The sequence below is a fragment of the Schistocerca gregaria genome, chromosome 4 (genome assembly GCF_023897955.1).
Source record: "Schistocerca gregaria isolate iqSchGreg1 chromosome 4, iqSchGreg1.2, whole genome shotgun sequence".
In the NCBI taxonomy this organism is placed as follows: Eukaryota; Metazoa; Arthropoda; class Insecta; order Orthoptera; family Acrididae; genus Schistocerca; species Schistocerca gregaria.
In genome coordinates, this window is record NC_064923.1 from 662,970,380 (window position 1) to 662,990,783 (window position 20,404).

Consider the following 20,404-nt stretch of genomic DNA (forward strand, 5'->3'; position numbering starts at 1 on the left):
TGGTACAATTCATTTCAAAAATTGTTACAGTACACTTTTTTGAAGCACGACTTGCCTGAACTTAAATTTTTTTGCATGTAACACCAGATTGCATCGAAACGTAACCATGCAGTTTAAAAAACTAATATTCATTCAATTACTGCAAGATTATAGGTGCTATCTAATGTTTCACTGTTGACCATCATTGGTATTTCCTATTTCCATGTGTTATGACCCCTACTTTAAAGAGCACTTAGCACTTTCTTGAAAAGTAGGTTCCTTTCATGTGAACATTTGCTTTAAAAAATGTAGGGGTTAAAACTTATTACCCAGGCCAGGATCCAATTGCAACTGTTATTCAGATTGTTTAGTTTTACTGTCTACTTAAAACTGAGCATGTTTATGGAGGTGGCACTTTCAGGAAATATAATCAATGAATACACATAAATATGCTTCAATGCAATTCATTCAGTTCTGAAAATGATACATTTACCAAAACTTGGAATGATCTCCTGGTACACAAAAGTATAAATACAATTCAAATGACATTTTAAGCACTCAGTACTCCTCAGCACCTTCACCTTCTCCTTCAACTGAATCCATTCCCACCTCCTCGTAATCTTTTTCAAGGGCAGCCAAATCTTCTCTGGCCTCCGAGAACTCCCCTTCTTCCATACCCTCACCAACATACCAATGGACAAATGCACGTTTGGCATACATGAGATCGAACTTGTGATCAAGTCGGGCCCAAGCTTCAGCAATAGCAGTTGTGTTTGATAACATGCACACAGCTCTCTGAACCTTTGCTAAATCGCCTCCAGGAACAACAGTAGGAGGCTGGTAATTTATTCCGACCTGTAAACAGAGGAAGCAGCCTGTTTTAATGATAGCCTGTGAAGAACGATCTATTTGCATACAAAATAATTTGTCAAATATGCAATCTAAAACATCTCAGAGTCCCTATTTCCCAGTGGGCAAGTCTGCAATATACCAGAAGATACATTTGTTTTTGTAATATTTAACTGAATTATTATAAAACGCTAGAGATTAGCTTTGTGGCGTATCAGTGCTATTATATTTAACTCACCTTGAAACCTGTGGGACACCAATCAACAAACTGAATTGTTCGCTTCGTCTTAATGGTAGCAATGGCAGCATTGACATCCTTAGGAACGACATCACCTCTGTAAAGCATGCAGCAAGCCATGTACTTTCCATGCCTTGGGTCACATTTTACCATCTGATTGGCTGGCTCAAAGCAAGCATTTGTAATCTCTGCAACTGATAGTTGTTCATGGTATGCCTTTTCTGCCGATATGACAGGAGCATACGTGACAAGTGGAAAATGGATACGGGGGTAGGGCACAAGGTTAGTTTGGAACTCAGTCAGGTCAACATTGAGTGCACCATCAAAACGCAAAGATGCTGTGATTGAGGAGACAATCTGACCAATTAATCTGTTAAGATTTGTGTATGTAGGGCGTTCAATGTCCAGGTTTCGGCGACAGATGTCATAGATGGCCTCATTGTCAACCATGAAAGCACAATCTGAATGTTCGAGGGTAGTGTGAGTTGTAAGGATGGAATTATATGGTTCTACAACAGCAGTAGAAACTTGGGGTGCTGGATAGATTGCAAATTCCAGTTTGCTCTTCTTGCCATAGTCTACCGATAATCGTTCCATAAGCAATGATGTGAAGCCAGATCCAGTGCCACCGCCGAAAGAGTGGAAAATAAGGAACCCTTGCAACCCAGTACACTGATCCGCTAACTTCCTGATGCGATCCAACACCAAGTCCACAATCTCTTTTCCAATTGTATAGTGACCACGTGCATAATTGTTTGCAGCATCCTCCTTGCCAGTGATGAGCTGCTCAGGGTGAAACAGCTGCCGATAGGTGCCAGTGCGTACCTCATCTGCAACAAGATAATTACCATTTAAAATTTAAAAATAATATTGAAGAGTAATTTATCGAAAGAAACTCATGGCAGTAAATATAAAATTTCAGCATCCATTATTTTCCTAAATGTTATGTTTAGTATGACTATTACAATGGAACAACTGTCAAAGAGCTGGATAATTTAAGCTCTAGGGTTCTTAAATATTTGTCTGAGGCAGTTCAAATGCACCAAAAATGATTTAGCTTGCTCTATACAGGGTTAGTCAAGCAGAATGAAACATTCAAGGGTTATAGTTTCTGAAGAAATCACTACATGGACACATTCCAAATGGCTTCAGAGATAAAACAAAATTCACATTGTTATTTTTGGTATAATTCAGTACATTCTCATTGATTACAATGCACCACAGCAGTTTAGAGCAACTCTAGACAAATGGTTGGAGACAGGACACTTGGGTTTATCAAACTGGGAAGCTACCTCAAACAGACCTACAAAACTAAGATAGCTTATGCATGTCACCCAACAGTTGCACTATTTTTCCACTCTCTCCAAGCAAACTATCAGCTCTAGATAAAAAAATAGCAACTTTGGTAGGTAATGTAAGTAGTTAATTCTATACTGTTCTAGAGGCCACAGTTCCTAAGTTATTCAAGAAAAAGGTACCAATCTCAAACTATTCAGAATATGGCATATGTCCTTTTTTTTGTCATTGTACTGAATCATCAACATTATGTTCCAAAGCATGTACCTTTCTCCTTGACCAAGTCCATATGTAGCTCTTGGCACATGCAAATGCTGCTGTTTCAGTGTAGTATGATCATTTTAATGAACATTTATCATGTATGTATTAATGTTAAGCATTCTTACCCAGATTTTCCACATTGACTTCAGTAAAATCATAAGAAACAAGCTTTATCAAGACTTCCTACAATTCAGTGACTAACTCTTCCCCTCCCCTCTCTCCCCCCCCCCCCCCCCTCACACTTTACGAAACTAAACTGCACATACTCCACTAACATGCCTCCAATATTGTGCCATTTTAATACTCAACTTTCATTTAAGTTATTAGATACCACACAAGATATATTTTTGTACTAAGTAAATTCATTGGCCATAGTATCAGACAAATTTTATGAAGGATCACATTAGCTTACATTAATAATGGTCACATTATGCTACCAGAAAGGGCACTTGCTGTCATTCAGTCATAGTAATGAGACACATTGATATAGATCCTACTTATATATATTACCTGCAGTACGAAGAGTTAAACAGTTAACTGTCGTGCATTTAGTTATTTTTTCTGGGTGTTTCAGTACTGTCCGCTAACAGCAGAAACGTGACAAAGCCAGCCAGCCAGCCAGCCAGCCAGCCAGCCAGCCCCCCCCCCCCTCCGGCCAGCCAGCCCCGCCCCCCCCCCCCCCCCCTCCGGCCCGGCCAAAAAACCTGGTGCATCCGTACTTTTTCGCCCATTGCGAAATCTCTTCCAAAGACGCAGTCATCACAACGAAAAATATGCAGCAGCGTTTTCTGTCCGTACAACATTAAATATAGCGGAGTACTTGTCATTTACAACGTTATCAAGTCCTATTCTTAACAAACTTTAAGAAACTACGTCTCTCAGCTGCAAAATATATTGTGATCAGTGCAGTAGAAAAAGTACTACATAGAACCTTTATGTGAACAACGGTGAAGACTACGGCAGATACAGCAAATATAGCAGCAATATTTTCAATCAATCTACCAGTAATATTTTCTATCAGCCGTTCAGAATTTACATTCTTACAACAGCGATCACATTTCATGTGTTTTAGATAGCACCATAATACATGCCCTTTCTATGACTACATTTTACCTTGACACACAGTTATTATGAAACACACATTCGATACCCTGCCGTCGCCCCTAACCCTTTAAATTGAGTTTAGACCGAGGTGTTGGTTAAGATGAGACCGAGGTCTTGGTTGAGACGAAAGGTGATCGTGTGGTTTAAGCTGGCGAAGCCAACGAAAGTGAATGTCGAATAAACATCACAGATTGCCCTGGCCTAATGCTTACGTCAACGTTTTACTTTTCATCAAAACTGCACAAAGATCTGAAAACATTACACAGAAAAGTCTCCGATGATTATGTGGAGGCATACTGTGGACACACGTGTGCCATACATTAACTATGGAAAATGCACGGAAAGCCACTACGTACAGCATCAGTGCCTATACTAATCTTGCGCATCTTTACAGATGTATTCATAGCAAATGGGCTAATGCCACGTAGTATACTATTTGCATATTTACGAAGTCATAAATTAGCTTGCTAGCATTCATGCAACGTGCATTGCACATTGCCGATTTGGAGAGCTGCATCAAACTAGACCACAACAGCAACAACAAACTTTAACATGCGTGCTTACCCACAACGGTGGGTTCCAGGTCTACGAAAACTGCCCTAGGTACATGTTTTCCTGCGCCCGTTTCGCTAAAGAATGTGTTGAAACTATCGTCTCCTCCGCCAATTGTTTTGTCTGAGGGCATCTGCCCATCAGGCTGAATTCCATGTTCCAGGCAGTACAATTCCCAGCACGCGTTCCCGATCTGTACGCCGGCTTGGCCAACATGAATAGAGATGCATTCACGCTGTCAAAAAACACAGAAATTAGTAAACCACGCTTTTAACATTTTACCTAACGCTAATAATTGACTCTGTACTTACCATGGTAAATATTCAACACACTAGTCACACACAAAAAAACCGTTACAACAACCCAGTCGTTCAGGAGCAGCAACCACGACGCTTTTCCCAAACGGACAGTGACGCTAGCTGGAACGCGCCGTTACTTATACCCTCTATGACGTCAGCCAGGCAGGCACCCTGATTGGTTGCTGGAAGTAGCCTGACGTCATGGGCAGCACGACTACCGCATCTTCACTCCGCATTGGTCCTTTCAAACAGAGATACAAATTCAAGTGAATCGTTAATTTTATTCATTAGTTTTGTGTCTTTATTTTTGCATTGTGCTCCAATTTCTCATACTTTTAAAATAAGAGATCGTAATATCACATCGTGACTATAAGACCGCCTTTCGCTGGCACCAGGCGGCTAAAAAAGTAATCAATATCCACAAAAAATTAAGCTTGTAATTTGTATTGTCCTTATAATGAAGTATTTCTCTTACATTACGCGCTTATAACTAACGTCATCGTGTTGATTTATTTTCCATAGCACGTGTGTGTATGCTGCTCATTACAAAGTTTCACTTTTACAGCGACGACTCACACAGAAATAAAAACAGTATAAAGAACACTTAAAGCGTGACTGAATGGTGGCAACATCCGTAATTGTAGGGCGTTCGAAGGAAGCGTATCAACTTGGTGTCAGTTTCTAATTGTATTTGTGCTACGTTGTGTAACTGAGGAACAATTACCACCGCGTCTTGTAAATAACATTAGACACTGATACAATTATGCCTCTGTGAGTTTAAAGTTTTCACCACTACACGTAGCTACCGGAAGAAGAGTGCAAAATTGCGCGTCGTCAGAAACAGGCGGTATTCAAACCATCGACACTTCAGAAATCGTCTGTCTTTGCAGTGGTTACTATATGGTCCATGCTGATTTTGATTTCTAGAACTACGGTTAGGGGCCCAGGCACATCGCACAGTTTTATTTCCTTTAAGTTGCAAGCCATGCTCATGTTCCTTTTTTAAGTCTTGCATTTACGTGCCTACCTGCTGAACTAATTAGAATGATGTGTACCTCCTATGGATGTCCATGCATTAAATTGTTTGGTGCGGGGGGAGGGGGGAGGCTAGACCTGGGGGTATGGAATATTTTTAATACCTTGTAAGACGAATTGCGACTTGTAAGTAGCCATAAAAAAACTTCCCGTTCCGACACAAAATCGCTTTTAAGCCATTTACTTGACAGGAAAACACCTGGCTGCACTGTATTCCACCGAGCATAGGCGCCCTTGATACCTCCTCCACTCTCATTTACCATGCGATGACAATTCCTTCGTTAATCATAATCATTATTACATGTGTTATGCAAACAGGTAACTGCAAGTATACTTGCTCATTTATGTGATTGGATCAGGGGGATGAACAACTTTGTCGCTATAAAGCAATACACCCTTCCCACTTATTCTCTATAAATCATCTGATGACAAGGAATGATAATAGCAAGTATCTGCTTATAAGGATAACACCTTTTGCATGCTGCAACGTTGATATTTAGTACGCCCAACTCGTTTAACCTTTTGTGTTAAATATATCGTCAGTGAGTTAGCCTCAGCAACAGACAGCAAAAGGTCATTTATTCACAATGTTGAAAATGGCTGTGATGTGGGGTCTGAGTGCGGTACAGTTAAGTGGTGGGTGCCCCAGGGATCAGTGTTGGGGACACTCTTGATCCTTATTTATACAAATGATATGCCCTCTAGGATTATGGGTAACTCTAAAATATTTCTGTTTGCTGACGACACTAGCTTGATAGTAAAGGATGTTGTGTGAAACATTGGCCTGGTTTCAAATAGTGCAGTTCACGACCTAAGTTCATGGCTTGTATAAAATAAACTAACGCTAAATCACAGTAAGACTCAGTTTTTACAGTTTATAACACACAATTGAACAAAACCTGACGTTTTAATTTCACAGAATGGGCCTAATATTAGTAAAACTGAACCGTTCAAATTTCTAAGTGATCAGATAGGTAATAAACTGTTGTGGAAAGTCTACGTTCAGGATCTTGTTTAAAGACTTAATGCTGCCATTTTTACTATTCGAACGGTATCTGAAGTGAGTGATCATTCAGCACGAAGATTAGTCTACTTCGCTTATTTTCATTCGCTTATTTCATGTGGTATTATATTTTGAAGTAACTCGTCCCATTCTAAAAGGATACTTTTGGCTCAGAAACGGGCTGTTCGGAAAATAAGTAGTGTAAGTTCACGAACCTCTTGTCGACCCCTGTCCACGAGTCCGGATATTTCGACATTGGCCTCTCAATATACATATTCCTTACAGTCATTTATTGTTAACAATATTAGCTTATTCCCAAAAAAAGCTGCTGTCACTCAGTACTCAGCACAAATCAAACCTGCATTTGGATCCGACTTTCTTAACTCTTGTCCAGAAAGGTGTGCAGTATACTGCTGCAGCCCTTTCCCATAAGCTATCGCTCGAATTCAAAAATCTTAGCAGTAATCCACGCGCTTTCAAATCGAAACTGAAGAGTTTCCTCATGGGTCACATCTTCTACTCTGTCGAGGAGTTCCTTGAAAAATTAAGTTGATTGTAGTTGTATTGTTGATTGCGTTTACTTAAACTTATGGACTGACTTTTTCAGACTCATAAACATATATTTTTGTCTGTTATTACCTGTATGTTGCAATTTCATGTACTGACATATTCCATGACCTTGGACATGTGCTCCTTAATTTGGTCCTGCGGAACTTGACGTGTAAATAAATAAAACATTACACAGTATTGGTTTTACATATATTAATCATATATTTAAAGTCTAGTGAGCAAGTTGTATAAGACAGGCGAAAAAGCTTCACACTTCAAGAAGAATATAGTAATTCCAATCCCAAAGAGAGCAGGTGTTGACAGGTATGAAAATTACCGAACTGTCAGTTTCACAAGTCATGGCTGCAAAATACTAACACGAATTCATTACAGATTAATGGAAAAACTGGTAAGCCGACCTCGGGAAGATCAGTTTGAATTCCGTAGAAATGTTGGAACACGCGAGGCGATACGGATCCTTCGACTTACCTTGGAAGACAGATTAGGGAAAAGCAAACCTACGTTTATAGCATTTGTAGACTTAGAGAAAGCTTTTGACAATGTTGACTGGAATACTGTCTTTAAAATTCTGAAGGAGGCAGGGTGAAAATACAGGGAGCGAAAGGCTATTAAATTTCTACAGAGGGGCATGAAAGGGAGGCAGTTGTTGAGTAGGGAGTGAGGCAGGGTTGTAGCCTATTCCCGATGTTATTCAGTCTATGTACTGAGCAAGCAGTAAAGGAAACAAAAGAAAACTTTGGAGTAGGATTTAAAATCGATGGAGAAGAAATTAAAGTTTGAGGTACGCCGACGACATTGTAATTCTGTCAGAGACAGCAAAGGACCTGAAAGAGCAGTTGAACGGAATGGACAGTGTCTTGAAAGGAGGATATAAGATGAACATCGACAAAATCAAAAAGAGGATAATGGAAAGTAGTCGAATTAAAGCAGGTGATGCTGAGGAAATTTGATTAGGAAATGAGACAAAGTAGTAGATGAGTTTCGCTATTTGGGGAACGAAATAACTGATGATGGTTGAAGTAGAGAGGATATAAAATGTAGACTGGCTATGGCAAGGAAAGCATTTCTGAAAAAGAGAAAATTGTTAACATCGAGTATAGATTTAAGTGTCAGGAAGTCTTTTCTGAAAGTATTTGTATGGAGTATAGCCATGCATGGAAGTGAAACGTGAACGATGAATAGTTTAGACAAGAAGAGAACAGAAGCTTTCGAAATGTGGTGCTACAGAAGAATGCTGAAGATTAGATGGGTAGACCACGTAACTAATGAGGAGGTACTGAATAGAACTGGGAGGGGAGGAATTTGTGGCACAACTTGACTAGAATAAGGGATGGGTTGGTAGGATACATTCTGAGGCGTCATGGGATCGCCAGTTTAGTATTGGAGGGAAGCGTAGACGGGAAAAATCGTAGAGGGAGATCAAGAGATGAATACATTAAGCAGACTCAGAAAGATGTAGGTTCAATAGTTACTCGGAGATGTAGAAGCTTGCATGGGATAGAGTAGTATAGAGAGCTGCATCAAACCATTCTCTGGACTGAAGACCGCCACAACGACAGATTTAAAGTAATTCATGTCTTAATTTTTGTAAGAAATGGAAATAAGCTTACAGTTGATTTTACATGTCCTACTGACCTATGCGTTTCTTTGTGATCACAGATAGAAAGTTACTGCTATAGGTCACTTTCGAGCGTTAATCATTGCTCTCCCTGCTCGCAACGACGTCTAATATCCCACGAAAACCAAACACAATTCTGAACACTGCTATTTGGGGAAAATGTACGAATATTATTAAATACGTTATTCATAGAAACAATGAATACGAAATTAGACAGAACAAAAGCATTCCGCAGCCAGACACGTAAGCAGTCATCCTTTCAATGCTGCTTCAGGTTGTAGATTTTACGTTGGAGGACTTCATACGGGGACAGAGCCATTGTTGTTCTTCGTGTCCATTACCTTAACTAAAAGATTTCATTCGTAGCCCCCTCCCCCCACCCCGTATCTAATTTTTAAGCATGAAGATTTTCTGTTTTTTTGTATTTCTCCGTACTAGCTTGATCACTGCTCTTATGAGTGAAATACAATCGATGATCGCTGTGTGAGGACATCTCAAATAGTTAAGATCTCTTTAGCAATAACTATGCTCGTATATTACCTTCATAGGTAATCTTCTCATGAAATTTCAATCACCAGTTTTCTCCTCCGATTGTGGAAACATTCTGTTGGCACCCACCTACATAGGGAGAAATGATCATCACGATAAAATAAGAGAAACCAGAGCTCGCACAGAAAAATTTAAGAGCTTTCCCGCGCGCCGTTCGAGAGTGGAAGGTTCATTGAACCTTCTGCCCAGCACTTACTTGTGAATTGCAGAGTAATCACGTAGGTGTAGATAGATGTAGGGAGGTATCCGAACTATCTTTTCCGCGTAACTTTTGGAGAAATCATTTCGACGAGGTTCTTTAAAAGTTTGTAATTCTTACATCAAATTACCTCACATGAAATATCTATTTTCCGCAGCTATCTATGGTATGATTGCACTCTCATATTATTATAGCTTTATTTTTAGAGCTTTCATTTCGCTACATTTCTAATGTATCTTTAGCTATCAAAGACTCTTTTTTAGCACTTTAACAACAGTGTAGTTATTAATAAAGTTTCTAACAATTTCGTCATGTCATTAATGTATATCTCGACTTTTTCTACATCCCTGAAGGTTCTCTTCCATGATGGCATCGAAGAAACACGATAGAGAGATAAATGAATGAAAACTCGAAGCCTCATACTCTCTATCCCCTTTCAGAGGCAGTGCCGTGCAGTGCTAATTTCTTTTGATCATAACGTATTATAACTTTAATACGGGAAATTATTTTTATCTCTCGGTAATAGCTAGTGTGTACAATTACGAAAACATACATACTGTTTCTCCACAAAAGTTGCGAAAGATTTGGCAGCCATCTCGGACAGTACGTTCTGTTACACAGAGACCAAGGAAATGGAGTCTGCAGTTACGTCAGTGTCCCCCGAATTAGTGAGGAGCGGGCTTCGTATACTTCTCGGACCATTTTGATTTTGCTTTTCCGTAGTTTCTCTACATTACTTAAGGCGAATGCCGAGTCTTTATAAAGATCACACCCAGCTGCGTGTCGCGTTTTTGGTTTATCCGAGCTTGTGCTCTGTCCTTTCGTACCATGTCGCCAGTGAGACATGAATCCAGACTTCCATCTTTCCTACAGTGGACTAAAAAATCATACTTCAGTCCTTTTCTGCTAAAGATTTGATGCTCTGACGAGTAAGATGTTAAAGTGCTATTGTGTTCGTTTGTCCTGCGATAAACTTCCAGTTTGCTATTTGAGCAGCAGAATAACTATCATCGGGCACAGTAATGAGCATATAAAATTTAGATAGTCAGTTGCAAGAAATTGTTTCTGAAAAAGAGGAATTCATAAATGCTGAATAAAAAATTAAATATTAGGAAGTCTCTCTTGGAAGTATCGGTCCTTGTATGAAAGTGAAACGTGAGCGGTAGCAGAACAGGTTTTCAGTAGTAATTGCGGAAGATTGGGCAGTAGCTTCGGGCAAGTCAGTGCACTCGAATTCGGGAGGCCCTAAAGTCATTATTCAGGGCTTTAGGAGGAGAAGGGATCGTATCCTTCTGGGACCATTCTGACTTCGCTTTTCCGTAATGTGTCTAAATAATCTGAGAGCTGGATAAATGAAAACTCGAAGCCTCATGGTCTCGATCCATTGCCGAGCATTTGAGCTTTTGGCACAAAATAACTGGAAAAAGGGATAAATAAAAATGAGTTTACATAATTTATTTCACAAATTTTCATTATATTTAGCAAATATAATTACAAAACTGTATTTTACATAAATAATATTTATCCAACTTCATCTGAAACATGGAAACTCAACTGGTTTCTAAATTGCTAAGGTGTTTGGCTGAATTTTTGTCGTAGACAAGCTCAAAATTGGCTGTAAATCGTCACTCGTCATGCTTTTCCTATTTTTTGATTTGTTAATCTTCATTATGGAGGAAGTTTGATCATACAAATAAGTTGACCTGAATAGGGTAGCGCATTTTAATACATTATCTATCAATAAATTATAATTGTTTCTGTCGACACAACGATAGAAATTTAACACATTTAGTTCATAGAATTTAATCCGCAGTGTCTCGTCGTTTTGCATGTCAACGCGTTACACCTGCACCGCTTCTGACGTATTTTCAGACTAAATGGCAAAACGACTGCTACGTAAATCTAGCAGTGGCTTTCTTCTTCTTCTTTTCTTCGACCTTTATCCCATATCCATACGGGCTCTGCCTGTTACATCTTGAATTGGCATTTTAATGGTAAAGGGTGGTCGGATGCGCTTCCTACCTTCACTCCTTCCCTACTCTCCCTCTCCTTGTTTCCTGTTCTACACTGCGTCGAAAAGTTCGAGCCTGTTAGTCACCAGGAGACCTAATACGTTGCCTTCAAGAGTCTATTCTCTGATTAGCTACTCAAGGTAATTTTCAGAGAAGGCACTTAGAACAATTTCACATGATTGTCTGTACCTAATACCCACCTTAATACCTCGAGTCTATAGCTGGTAAGTTGAAATCTCCAACTAATACTATAAGACGAGCAAGAAATTTACGCGAAATCTTCTCCCAGCTTCCCTCGAATGTTCTGCTACTACCGTTCCTGAGGCAGGGTGTCTATAAAAGCATCCGATGACTATGTTTGTTTCTTTTTTAACATTTACCTTCAACGTCCTCTCTGAGAAGAAATGCTTCCCTTAAATGTATTTTCATATACATGAGTAGTGTAGCACTTTAAAACGATCCAACAATACGGTGAATTAATGTACTTTTGAAAATCTAACTAATGACTAACATTTAACAAAATGTAGAATGTGACAATAACTTATAACAACTTCGTTTCAGCAATTACGAAGGAGGTTATAATTTAAGAAACATATCAGTTATGAACTACTTCAGTGATTATGATTCTCCCCTGTTTGTTTGAAACAGAAAGCACGTAGTTAGTTAACTATGACATACTGCCATTTCTGTCGGAAATGAAAACAGTCGCTCGCATGACAACTGACACTAGGGTGGGGGAGGGGGGGGGGGGCGCTTGGCTGTCCGTGCCTACGCCCCGGCATCCGTGTCTCCTTGTAAGGGGCGTGACGTCACAGTACAGGTTCGCTGCACCTACAGTTCTCTGCACGTGACCTAAACAGGCCAGCGACAGAGGTCTGCGCGGATCAGTAGACACAGCCTTGGATATCCACAGCAATATTTACTTTGTGAATAAAAGCCTGCACCGGTGCGAATTTCCGCAGGTATTTATGCGGTTATCCAAATAATAATTATGTTGTGGTTAAAAGTTAAAGAGCAGTGTTAATAGTAAGACTTGGTATATTTACATTACAAGCGATCGACAACAATAATAATTATTGTTTTAAGTTTCTATTATTATTCATTTTGGTCGGAGTGCCACTATATCAGCTAGAATGCGCAGTGTCCTGGACATCGTAGACGTATTATTCACATCTGCAAGGGTTAAAACTGGCGACATGTCAATCTTCCTGGTTCCCACAGAATTACACGTACATCCTGCTTCTGTGGTATTAGCAGCTGCCTTACGTCTGAATCACTCCTGTTGTGTCTCCCTTAACATGAGTCATTTACGTTATTACCTAAAGCTGCCAGACGACTACATGAAGTTGTTCTACGAGACACCATGTACTGGATTCTTCTTTTCATGGTTTGCCTCCTGTATGTGTATCACACATATATAAATAACGTTCGTATAAAATCACTGAACCGATCAACGTTCCCCTTAAGTATATTTACAAATACACAATGCGAAGCTTGTGACATCGAGAAGTTTAGCACGTTAATATGATTCAATAATATGGTGAGTTAATGTACATTTGAAAATCGAATTAATGAGTAACATTTAACAAAATGTAGGATGTGGTGATAAATTATAATACAGCTTCATTTAATTTCTCGAGGTTCCGCACAAAATTTCAGAAAATTCGTTTCAGTCAATTCGTTTCAGTTATTAGGAACCAAGGTTATAACTTAAGGACCTTACTAACCACAGGATCGACTACGCTGTTTTAAAATGTGATCGTGATCGCAGCCTACGTTTTTAGTATGTGGAGGTCCGACTGAACATACGAAAATTCAGATCAGGCGCAAGCCTAGCAGCAGAACCCCAACGTACTCGACGGGCTAAAGTGTTTTACGATATTTCAATTTCTGTGAATGGGAATGAAAGTTTTGCAGATAAGGGATTTCAGGTTGCGGTGCGGATAGAATTCCTCTTATCCGTTCAGACCTGTAGCCATTAACAAGGAATTGGGGTAAATAGGATCAGAGACACGTTTCAACTGGAAAAGTGATTGGTGATAAAAGAACGTAGCGAAACAGAAACAGCAAAAGGAAAGCCGAAGTTTTAAATTTCACGTTTTAGAAATATTTCACACAGGAGAATCGTACAATCGTGCCGTCGTTTGACCATCGCAGAGACTCCCGTATGGAGGACATAATAGCAAGCAAGCATCCCAATTCGATTTTCCAAAGAGTAATTTACGGCATCTGCCCCTTACTTAGCTTGCATTTATCACGAATCTCTCGCACAGCAGAAAGTCCCAAGCGAATGGAAAAAAAGCGCAAGTGGCTCTTGTGTATAAGAAGGCTAAAAGAATGAACCTGTAAAATTACAGATCGATATCCTCAACATCGGTTTGCTGCAGTATTCTTTAACATATTCTCAGATTGAATATTATAAATTTCATTGTGACAGAAAAGTTTTTGTCCACGAATCAGCACAGTTTTAGAAAGCATCACTCGTGCAAAACTCAGCTTGTCCTTTTCTGATGTGATATCCTGCGAACTATGAATGAAGGGCAACAGGCAGCTTCCATATTTCTAGATTTTCGAAAAAGCATTTGAAACAGTGTCTCAGGGCAGACTGTTACGAAGGTAGGGGCATACGGAATAGATTCCCAGATATGTGAGTGGCTCAAAGACTTGTTAATAGGACCCAGTTGTCCTCGAAGGCAAGCGTTCATCAGAGACAGGGTTATCGTCAGGAATGTCCGAGGGAAGTATGATAGGACCGCTATTATTTTGTGTATTCATAAATGATCAGGCGGACAGGGAGGGCAGTAATCTGCGGTTGTTTGCTGTGGTGTATGGGAAGGTGTCATCGTTGAGTGACCATAGGAGTAGGTTCGAAAAACACGCAAATATTGAAAAGATGTTTCGGAAACTCAAATGGAAATCTTTGGAGGGAGGGCGACGTTCTTTTCGAGGGGCGCTACTGTGAAGATTTAGAGAAGAAGCATTTAAAGTTGACTGCAGAATGATTCTATTGACACCAATGTACATTTCGAGTAAAGGTCACGAATATAGATAAGAGTCATTAGGACTCATACGGCGGCGCATAGTCGTCGTTTTTACCTCGCGCTGTTCGCGAGTGGAACAGGGAAGGAAGTGACTGGTCAAAAAATGTTCAAACGTGTGTAAAATCTTATCGGACTTAACTGCTAAGGTCATCAGTCCCTAAGCTTACACACTACTTAACCTAAATTATCCTAAGGACAAACACACACACCCATGCCCGAGGGAGGACTCGAACCTCCGCCGGGATCAGCGGCAGCGCCCAAGACCGCTCGGCTAATCCCGCGCGGCGAAAGGAAGTGACTAATTAAAGCAAAGGGCTTCAGTGGCTTGTGTAATATGTATGTTGATGCAGATTATTGTTATTAGGTGATGCAATTACCCACAACGAAGTATAGTCTGAACGAAGTTGTACAAATATTCAGTTACACCTTGATAAGATTTCAAAGTGGTGCAAATTACCAGATTGCTTTAAATGTTCAAAAATGTAAAATTATGCACTTCACAAAACGAAAGTGACAACTAGAACATGTAAACTCATATCAATATTTGGGTGTGGCACTTAGTAGGGACAGAAGTCAACCATCACATAGGCTCAGTCGTGGGTAAAGGACGTAGAAGACTTCGGTTTATTGGTAGAACACTTGGGAAATGCAATCAGTCTACAAAGGATGGCTCTGAGCACTATGAGACTTTACATCTGACGTCATCAGTCACCTTGAACTTAGAACTACTTTAACCTAACTAATCTAAGGACATCACACACATCCATGACCGAGGCAGGATTCGAACCCGCGACCGTAGCAGTCGCGCGGTTCCGGACTGAAGCGCCTAGAACCGCTCGGCCACTACGGACGGCTCTACAAAGGAGATTACCTACAAATCACTCGTGTGACCCATCCTAGAATACTGTTCAAGTGTATGGGACTCGTACCAAATAGGGCTAGCAGAGGATATTGACTGTGTGCTGAGAAGGGCGTACGAATGGTCACATGTATGTTTGATCGGCGGCGGGAGTCACTGAGACGTTGAAAGAACTGAATTGGCAAACTCTTGAAGATAGATGGAAACCGTCCCAAGAAAGTCTACTAACAAAATTTCAGGAACTGCTATTAAATATTGACTCTGGTAACATACAAAACTCTTCATATCGCTCCCAAAGGGATCGGAAGGATAAAATTAGATTAATTGCAGCGCGCAACCATTTTTCTCGCGCTTCATACGTGAGCTGAACTGGAAACTGGCACAATGGGACGTACCCTTTTGCCGTGCACTTCATAGTGGCTTGCAGAATGTAGATTACTCATGAATTAAGATTACTTATGAATTACTAGGATTTGTCGATGGATCATGAATATAATCTTCACACATCCAAGTGTATTCTGTGTGTTTCCAAACATAATTTCGACGCAGTGCCGTAGACCGTAAAGGAACTGGTGCAGCTCGGGGCAGCCGCTGCAAGTTACTGGAGGCGCGACGCACCCTACGCACGAGGGAGTAGCTGCCGTTTATTTGTATCTGGGCGCGGCTGCGGATGCGATGCTGCCCCTGTTCTGAGGCATCCTAGCATCCTATTTTCACTGCAGCACTCATTTCATTCCACGAAAATCATTTTAGGTAGGGGCGCGAACTGAAGACTGAATTCCGTAATCGAAGACCACTCATCACGGCCATGAATTGCGCACATGACGAATTTCGACCCCTCAAAATCCTGCCATCGTCAACGACACATGCGATTCATCGAGATTTTCCCACCTGGACTGTGTCGTTTGGACTCCGGTACGTACATGTTTTCATAGTACCAGTTGCTCATTTCATTATCCAAATAATCGAATCGTAGCAAGTACCTCAGTGCCTTTACTTGAGTCTTATATTTCGAGCTACTAATTGTGAAATTACTGCGTTTCAGTATATTCCTTGCCGTTTATTGTGACATTAGGAGAAGCTGACTCACGGGGCGAGAGACAGTGGTGAGTGTTAAATGGCTCCCGGCGGCCAGCCAGCAAGGAGGAGAAGCGAGCGAGGAATGCGTGGCACGCAGGCGCCTAAGTGCAGATCTACATCTACATGGATACTATGCAACTCACATTCTAGTGCCTGGCAGAGGGTTCTTCGAACCACCTTCACAATTCTCTACTATTCCAATCTCGTATAGCGCGTGGAAAAGATGAACACCTATATCTTTCTGCACGAGCTCTGATTTCCTTTATTTTATCATGGTGATCGTTCCTCCCTGTGTAGGTCGGTGCCAACAAAATATTTTCGCATTCGGAGGAGAAGGTTGTTGATTGAAATTTCGTGAGAAGATCCCGTCGCAACGAAAAACGCCTTTCTTTTACTGATTTCCAGCCCAAATCCTGTATCATTTCTGTGACACTCTCTCCCATATTTCACGATAATACAAAACGCGGTGCCTTTCTTTGAACTTTTTCGATGTACTCCGTCAGTTCTATCTGTTAAGGATCCCACACCGCGCAGCAATATTCTAAAAGAGGGCGGACAAGCGTAGTGCAGGCAGTCTCCTTAGTAGGTCTGTTACATTTTCTAAGTGTCCCGCCAATAAAACGCAGTCTTTGGTTAGCCTTCCCCACAACATTTTTTATGTTTTCCTTTCAATTTAAGTTGTTCGTAATTGTACAAACCGTGCTGTCCAGGGACCGTTCTTTGACTCAAAATTTTAACCTGGTGTAGGACTCAATATTTCATACCTGCTTTACGACTGTGATGTCTTTCAAAGAGCTTTGGATAATTTTTGTTGATACAGTTCTTTACCATAAAACTGTTCTTGACTCGTGTTGTAATACACTCTAAATACACTCAAGAAAAAATAGAAGAAAGCAGAGAACCAAATGATCACAATTTAAGAAAAAATGGATCATTTATTCAAGAGAATGAAAATCACATATTAAGTCCACCTCTGACCCTTATGTAAGCAGTCACTCGGCCTGTCATTGAGCAACAGAGATGCTGGATGTCATCCTGGGGGATATTGTGCCAAATTCTGTCATTTGTCCAACTGGTGTGTAGGATCGTCAAAATCCCAAGCTGCCCGGAAGACGCCGCCCGCAATACCCCAAACGTTCCAGATAGGGGAGAGATCCGCCGACCTTTCTAGACAAGGTAGTGTTCGACAAGCACGAAGGCTAGTGTTAAAAACTCTCGCCAGATGCAGGTGTTCCCCGAGGGCTGAAGCGTGAACGCCAGCTGAAGCGTGCAGACGGATGAAGGGTGGAGATGGTAGTGAGTCAACATGGCTGTGGAGGTACGACGCATCCAGGTTAAGTCACTCGATGAGGATTTGATCGCGCAGTTCCACCATACTGCAGGCATGATGACGTCGGCGTTTTACCTGCTGTTCCAAAATGCCCTACAGATTTTTTTATGGGCTCCAAGTCAGGTGTTTCTGCATCCCAGTCAAGATTTAATAGCGCGGGGGAGTGTTAAGAGAACCAGTAAATATTCTTCCTACCCGATGAACTTTTCTGTTAAGTCATAATGTGCCTCTGTGAGCAATAGCCTCTTGCGTCGTGACCGACTCCAAGCGTTCACTGCATACAATTCCTGTCGCATTCTCACTCTTAAATTTCTGTAACGACCTTCATCAGAAAAAGAGGATCTGTTGCATTAGATAACGATCATAATAATGACAAACAGGAAGACAGGATAATGCTCTTAAGGAACAAGTTTTAGATTTATGTGTCAATTGATATTCTTACATGTCGACGAAACTTTTTTTTTAATATCGACATGGAAATATTCTGCTTAAGCCCGCATAACTATAGCCATTTAGTTTTCCAGTCCGATTTATACGGTGTCAAGGTCGAACTCCCTATTCTGAGACAATGTTTTTCTAAAAAAATGATTTTGTTAAACAACTGTCATAACTAGAGTAATTCCTTGTTATGTGGAAGAAATGTCGAATTTCGAGAAAAGTCGGATTTATATTTCGTTAGCTGTTAATGTTTGTTTCATTGCTAAACGAATCTGAATACGCATTAAGTAAGTTGAAGCTGCAGTATTCTGTAACATTAATCTAATTTTAGTTTATACACTCTGCGCTTCATAAGTGTTAGTGTGTAATTTGTGAATGTAGCAGAAACAAGACATTATGTAGCAACAAGTGTAATAACTGAATGACACGAACCACTTTGTCAGTTCTTCCACATCATCATACGAATGCAACCTGAGTCGTCAAATCCGAAGTACGACATTTAAAACACTCACGCAGCGGATATCCTCTAATTAATTATAGTAATTATGACTTAACCCAACATAGACAGCTTCTATGTCGATTTATCAATAGCTACTTCCGTCGAGCTAAAAGCCGAAAATAAAAGTGTCGATTTTCCAAAAAACATTGTGTCGAGGTAAGTGTCAAAACGTTCCTCTGTTTTTTCAGTAATTAACGTTTTTACGAACTTTCATCTAAATCCGTGTCTCACAAATATAGCCTCCCTTTGTAAACAACGACCACTCTCTATGCAGAAGGTTTCGAGCTTGGCTCAACAAGATTTGCGATGTCCATTCAAAGTACTGAGGCGGCGGAATTAATTTTTTACCAATCACTAGGTCTACGTCGCTAGGCTAATACAGTTCTTAAGTCCGCGTGCACTATTCTTATATTCTGCTGTCGCCATCCGACTTTGCTAGTCGAATAGCATCTTCAAATAATTCGTTATGTAGAGCGGTCTTAGTTTGGGTGCAAATAATAATGAATGAATCGGTAGGACGAGACATTGTACTACTACGTCAACCCCAGAAGACATCAAATGCATTTATTCGACGGAAAGGAACTCGATGTGAGAAGCAAGCGCGCTCATACAAGAGTTTGAGGCGGTATCAGGGGCGTAGTCTTGGGGGTGTGAAGTATTTTTAATATTTTGGAATACAATGGCTACTTACGAAATAAAAATTTCCAGTTCCGACACAGTTAAAAACCTGCATAATGCCGAATTTCAAATAATTTTCTTGAAAGAAAAACACACAATTACGCCTTATTTTTTCCTTTCCCAGAGAGCTGGGGAGGCGGCCCCTCCTTGGCCCGGGGAAGGGCGCCCTTGCCTAGAAGAAACTTTGTCCGCCCTATCCCTGTAAAGAAATGAAGTGAACTCGAACCTTCGTAGACGTACTATTTCCAGACGGGAATCCAGCAGTCTGGCATCCGACATGTGGAATGCTCGGAAGTGAGAAAAAGAAAAGGATGTAGCTTCTTTTAACAAGAGCAGCTCTTGAGGCAGACACTCCTGGAAATCGTCCAACTATGCGTCTGGAGAAACTTGCGGGAGACTAAATGGTTCACGTAAATTTAGACTTCCATGCTGGTGGGGTAAAGTACGACAAGAACTAACAAAGTTGGATTAACACACTGTTACCATCGTTGTTATCATAATTTTCCCTGACTTTGCTGAAGGTGTTCGTTACCGGCGTTGTGTGAAATCCCTAAATTCTATAGGTAATGTACAGCATGCCTGATGGTTTCAGGCAAACTAAGAAATATAAGCTTTTTGTGAAAATGTTACTTCCTTTTACGCGAAGTATTAAAAGAACACAAGATGAAAGCCTTTATTAATTAATACGTATTTGAAACTCAAAGAACAAAACTACGAAATAAAGCACAACAATGAAAGCAGAACTAAGATTAAAGTACTTGTTACAGTAAGTACTCAGTTTTCTTTTTCCCAAAAAAATACTTCATATTTTGACAATTTGATTTTGTACATACAGGGTGATTCAAAAAGAATACCACAACTTTAAAAATGTGTATTTAATGAAAGAAACATAATATAACCTTCTGTTATACATCA

General features: G+C 40.4%; 1 protein-coding gene across 1 annotated transcript; it reads right to left on the minus strand.

The window, feature by feature from the left end:
• Positions 1-427: 427 nt before the first annotated feature.
• On the minus strand, positions 428-4,714 carry LOC126267179 (tubulin alpha-1 chain). Its single transcript, XM_049972141.1, has 4 exons — positions 4,591-4,714; positions 4,292-4,514; positions 1,067-1,896; positions 428-834 (listed from the first exon to the last, which is right to left on the minus strand). Exons 1-4 carry the CDS (start codon positions 4,591-4,593, stop codon positions 538-540), a joined length of 1,353 nt encoding a protein of 450 aa, XP_049828098.1. The 5' UTR covers positions 4,594-4,714; the 3' UTR covers positions 428-537.
• Between the last annotated feature and the right edge of the window lie 15,690 nt (positions 4,715-20,404).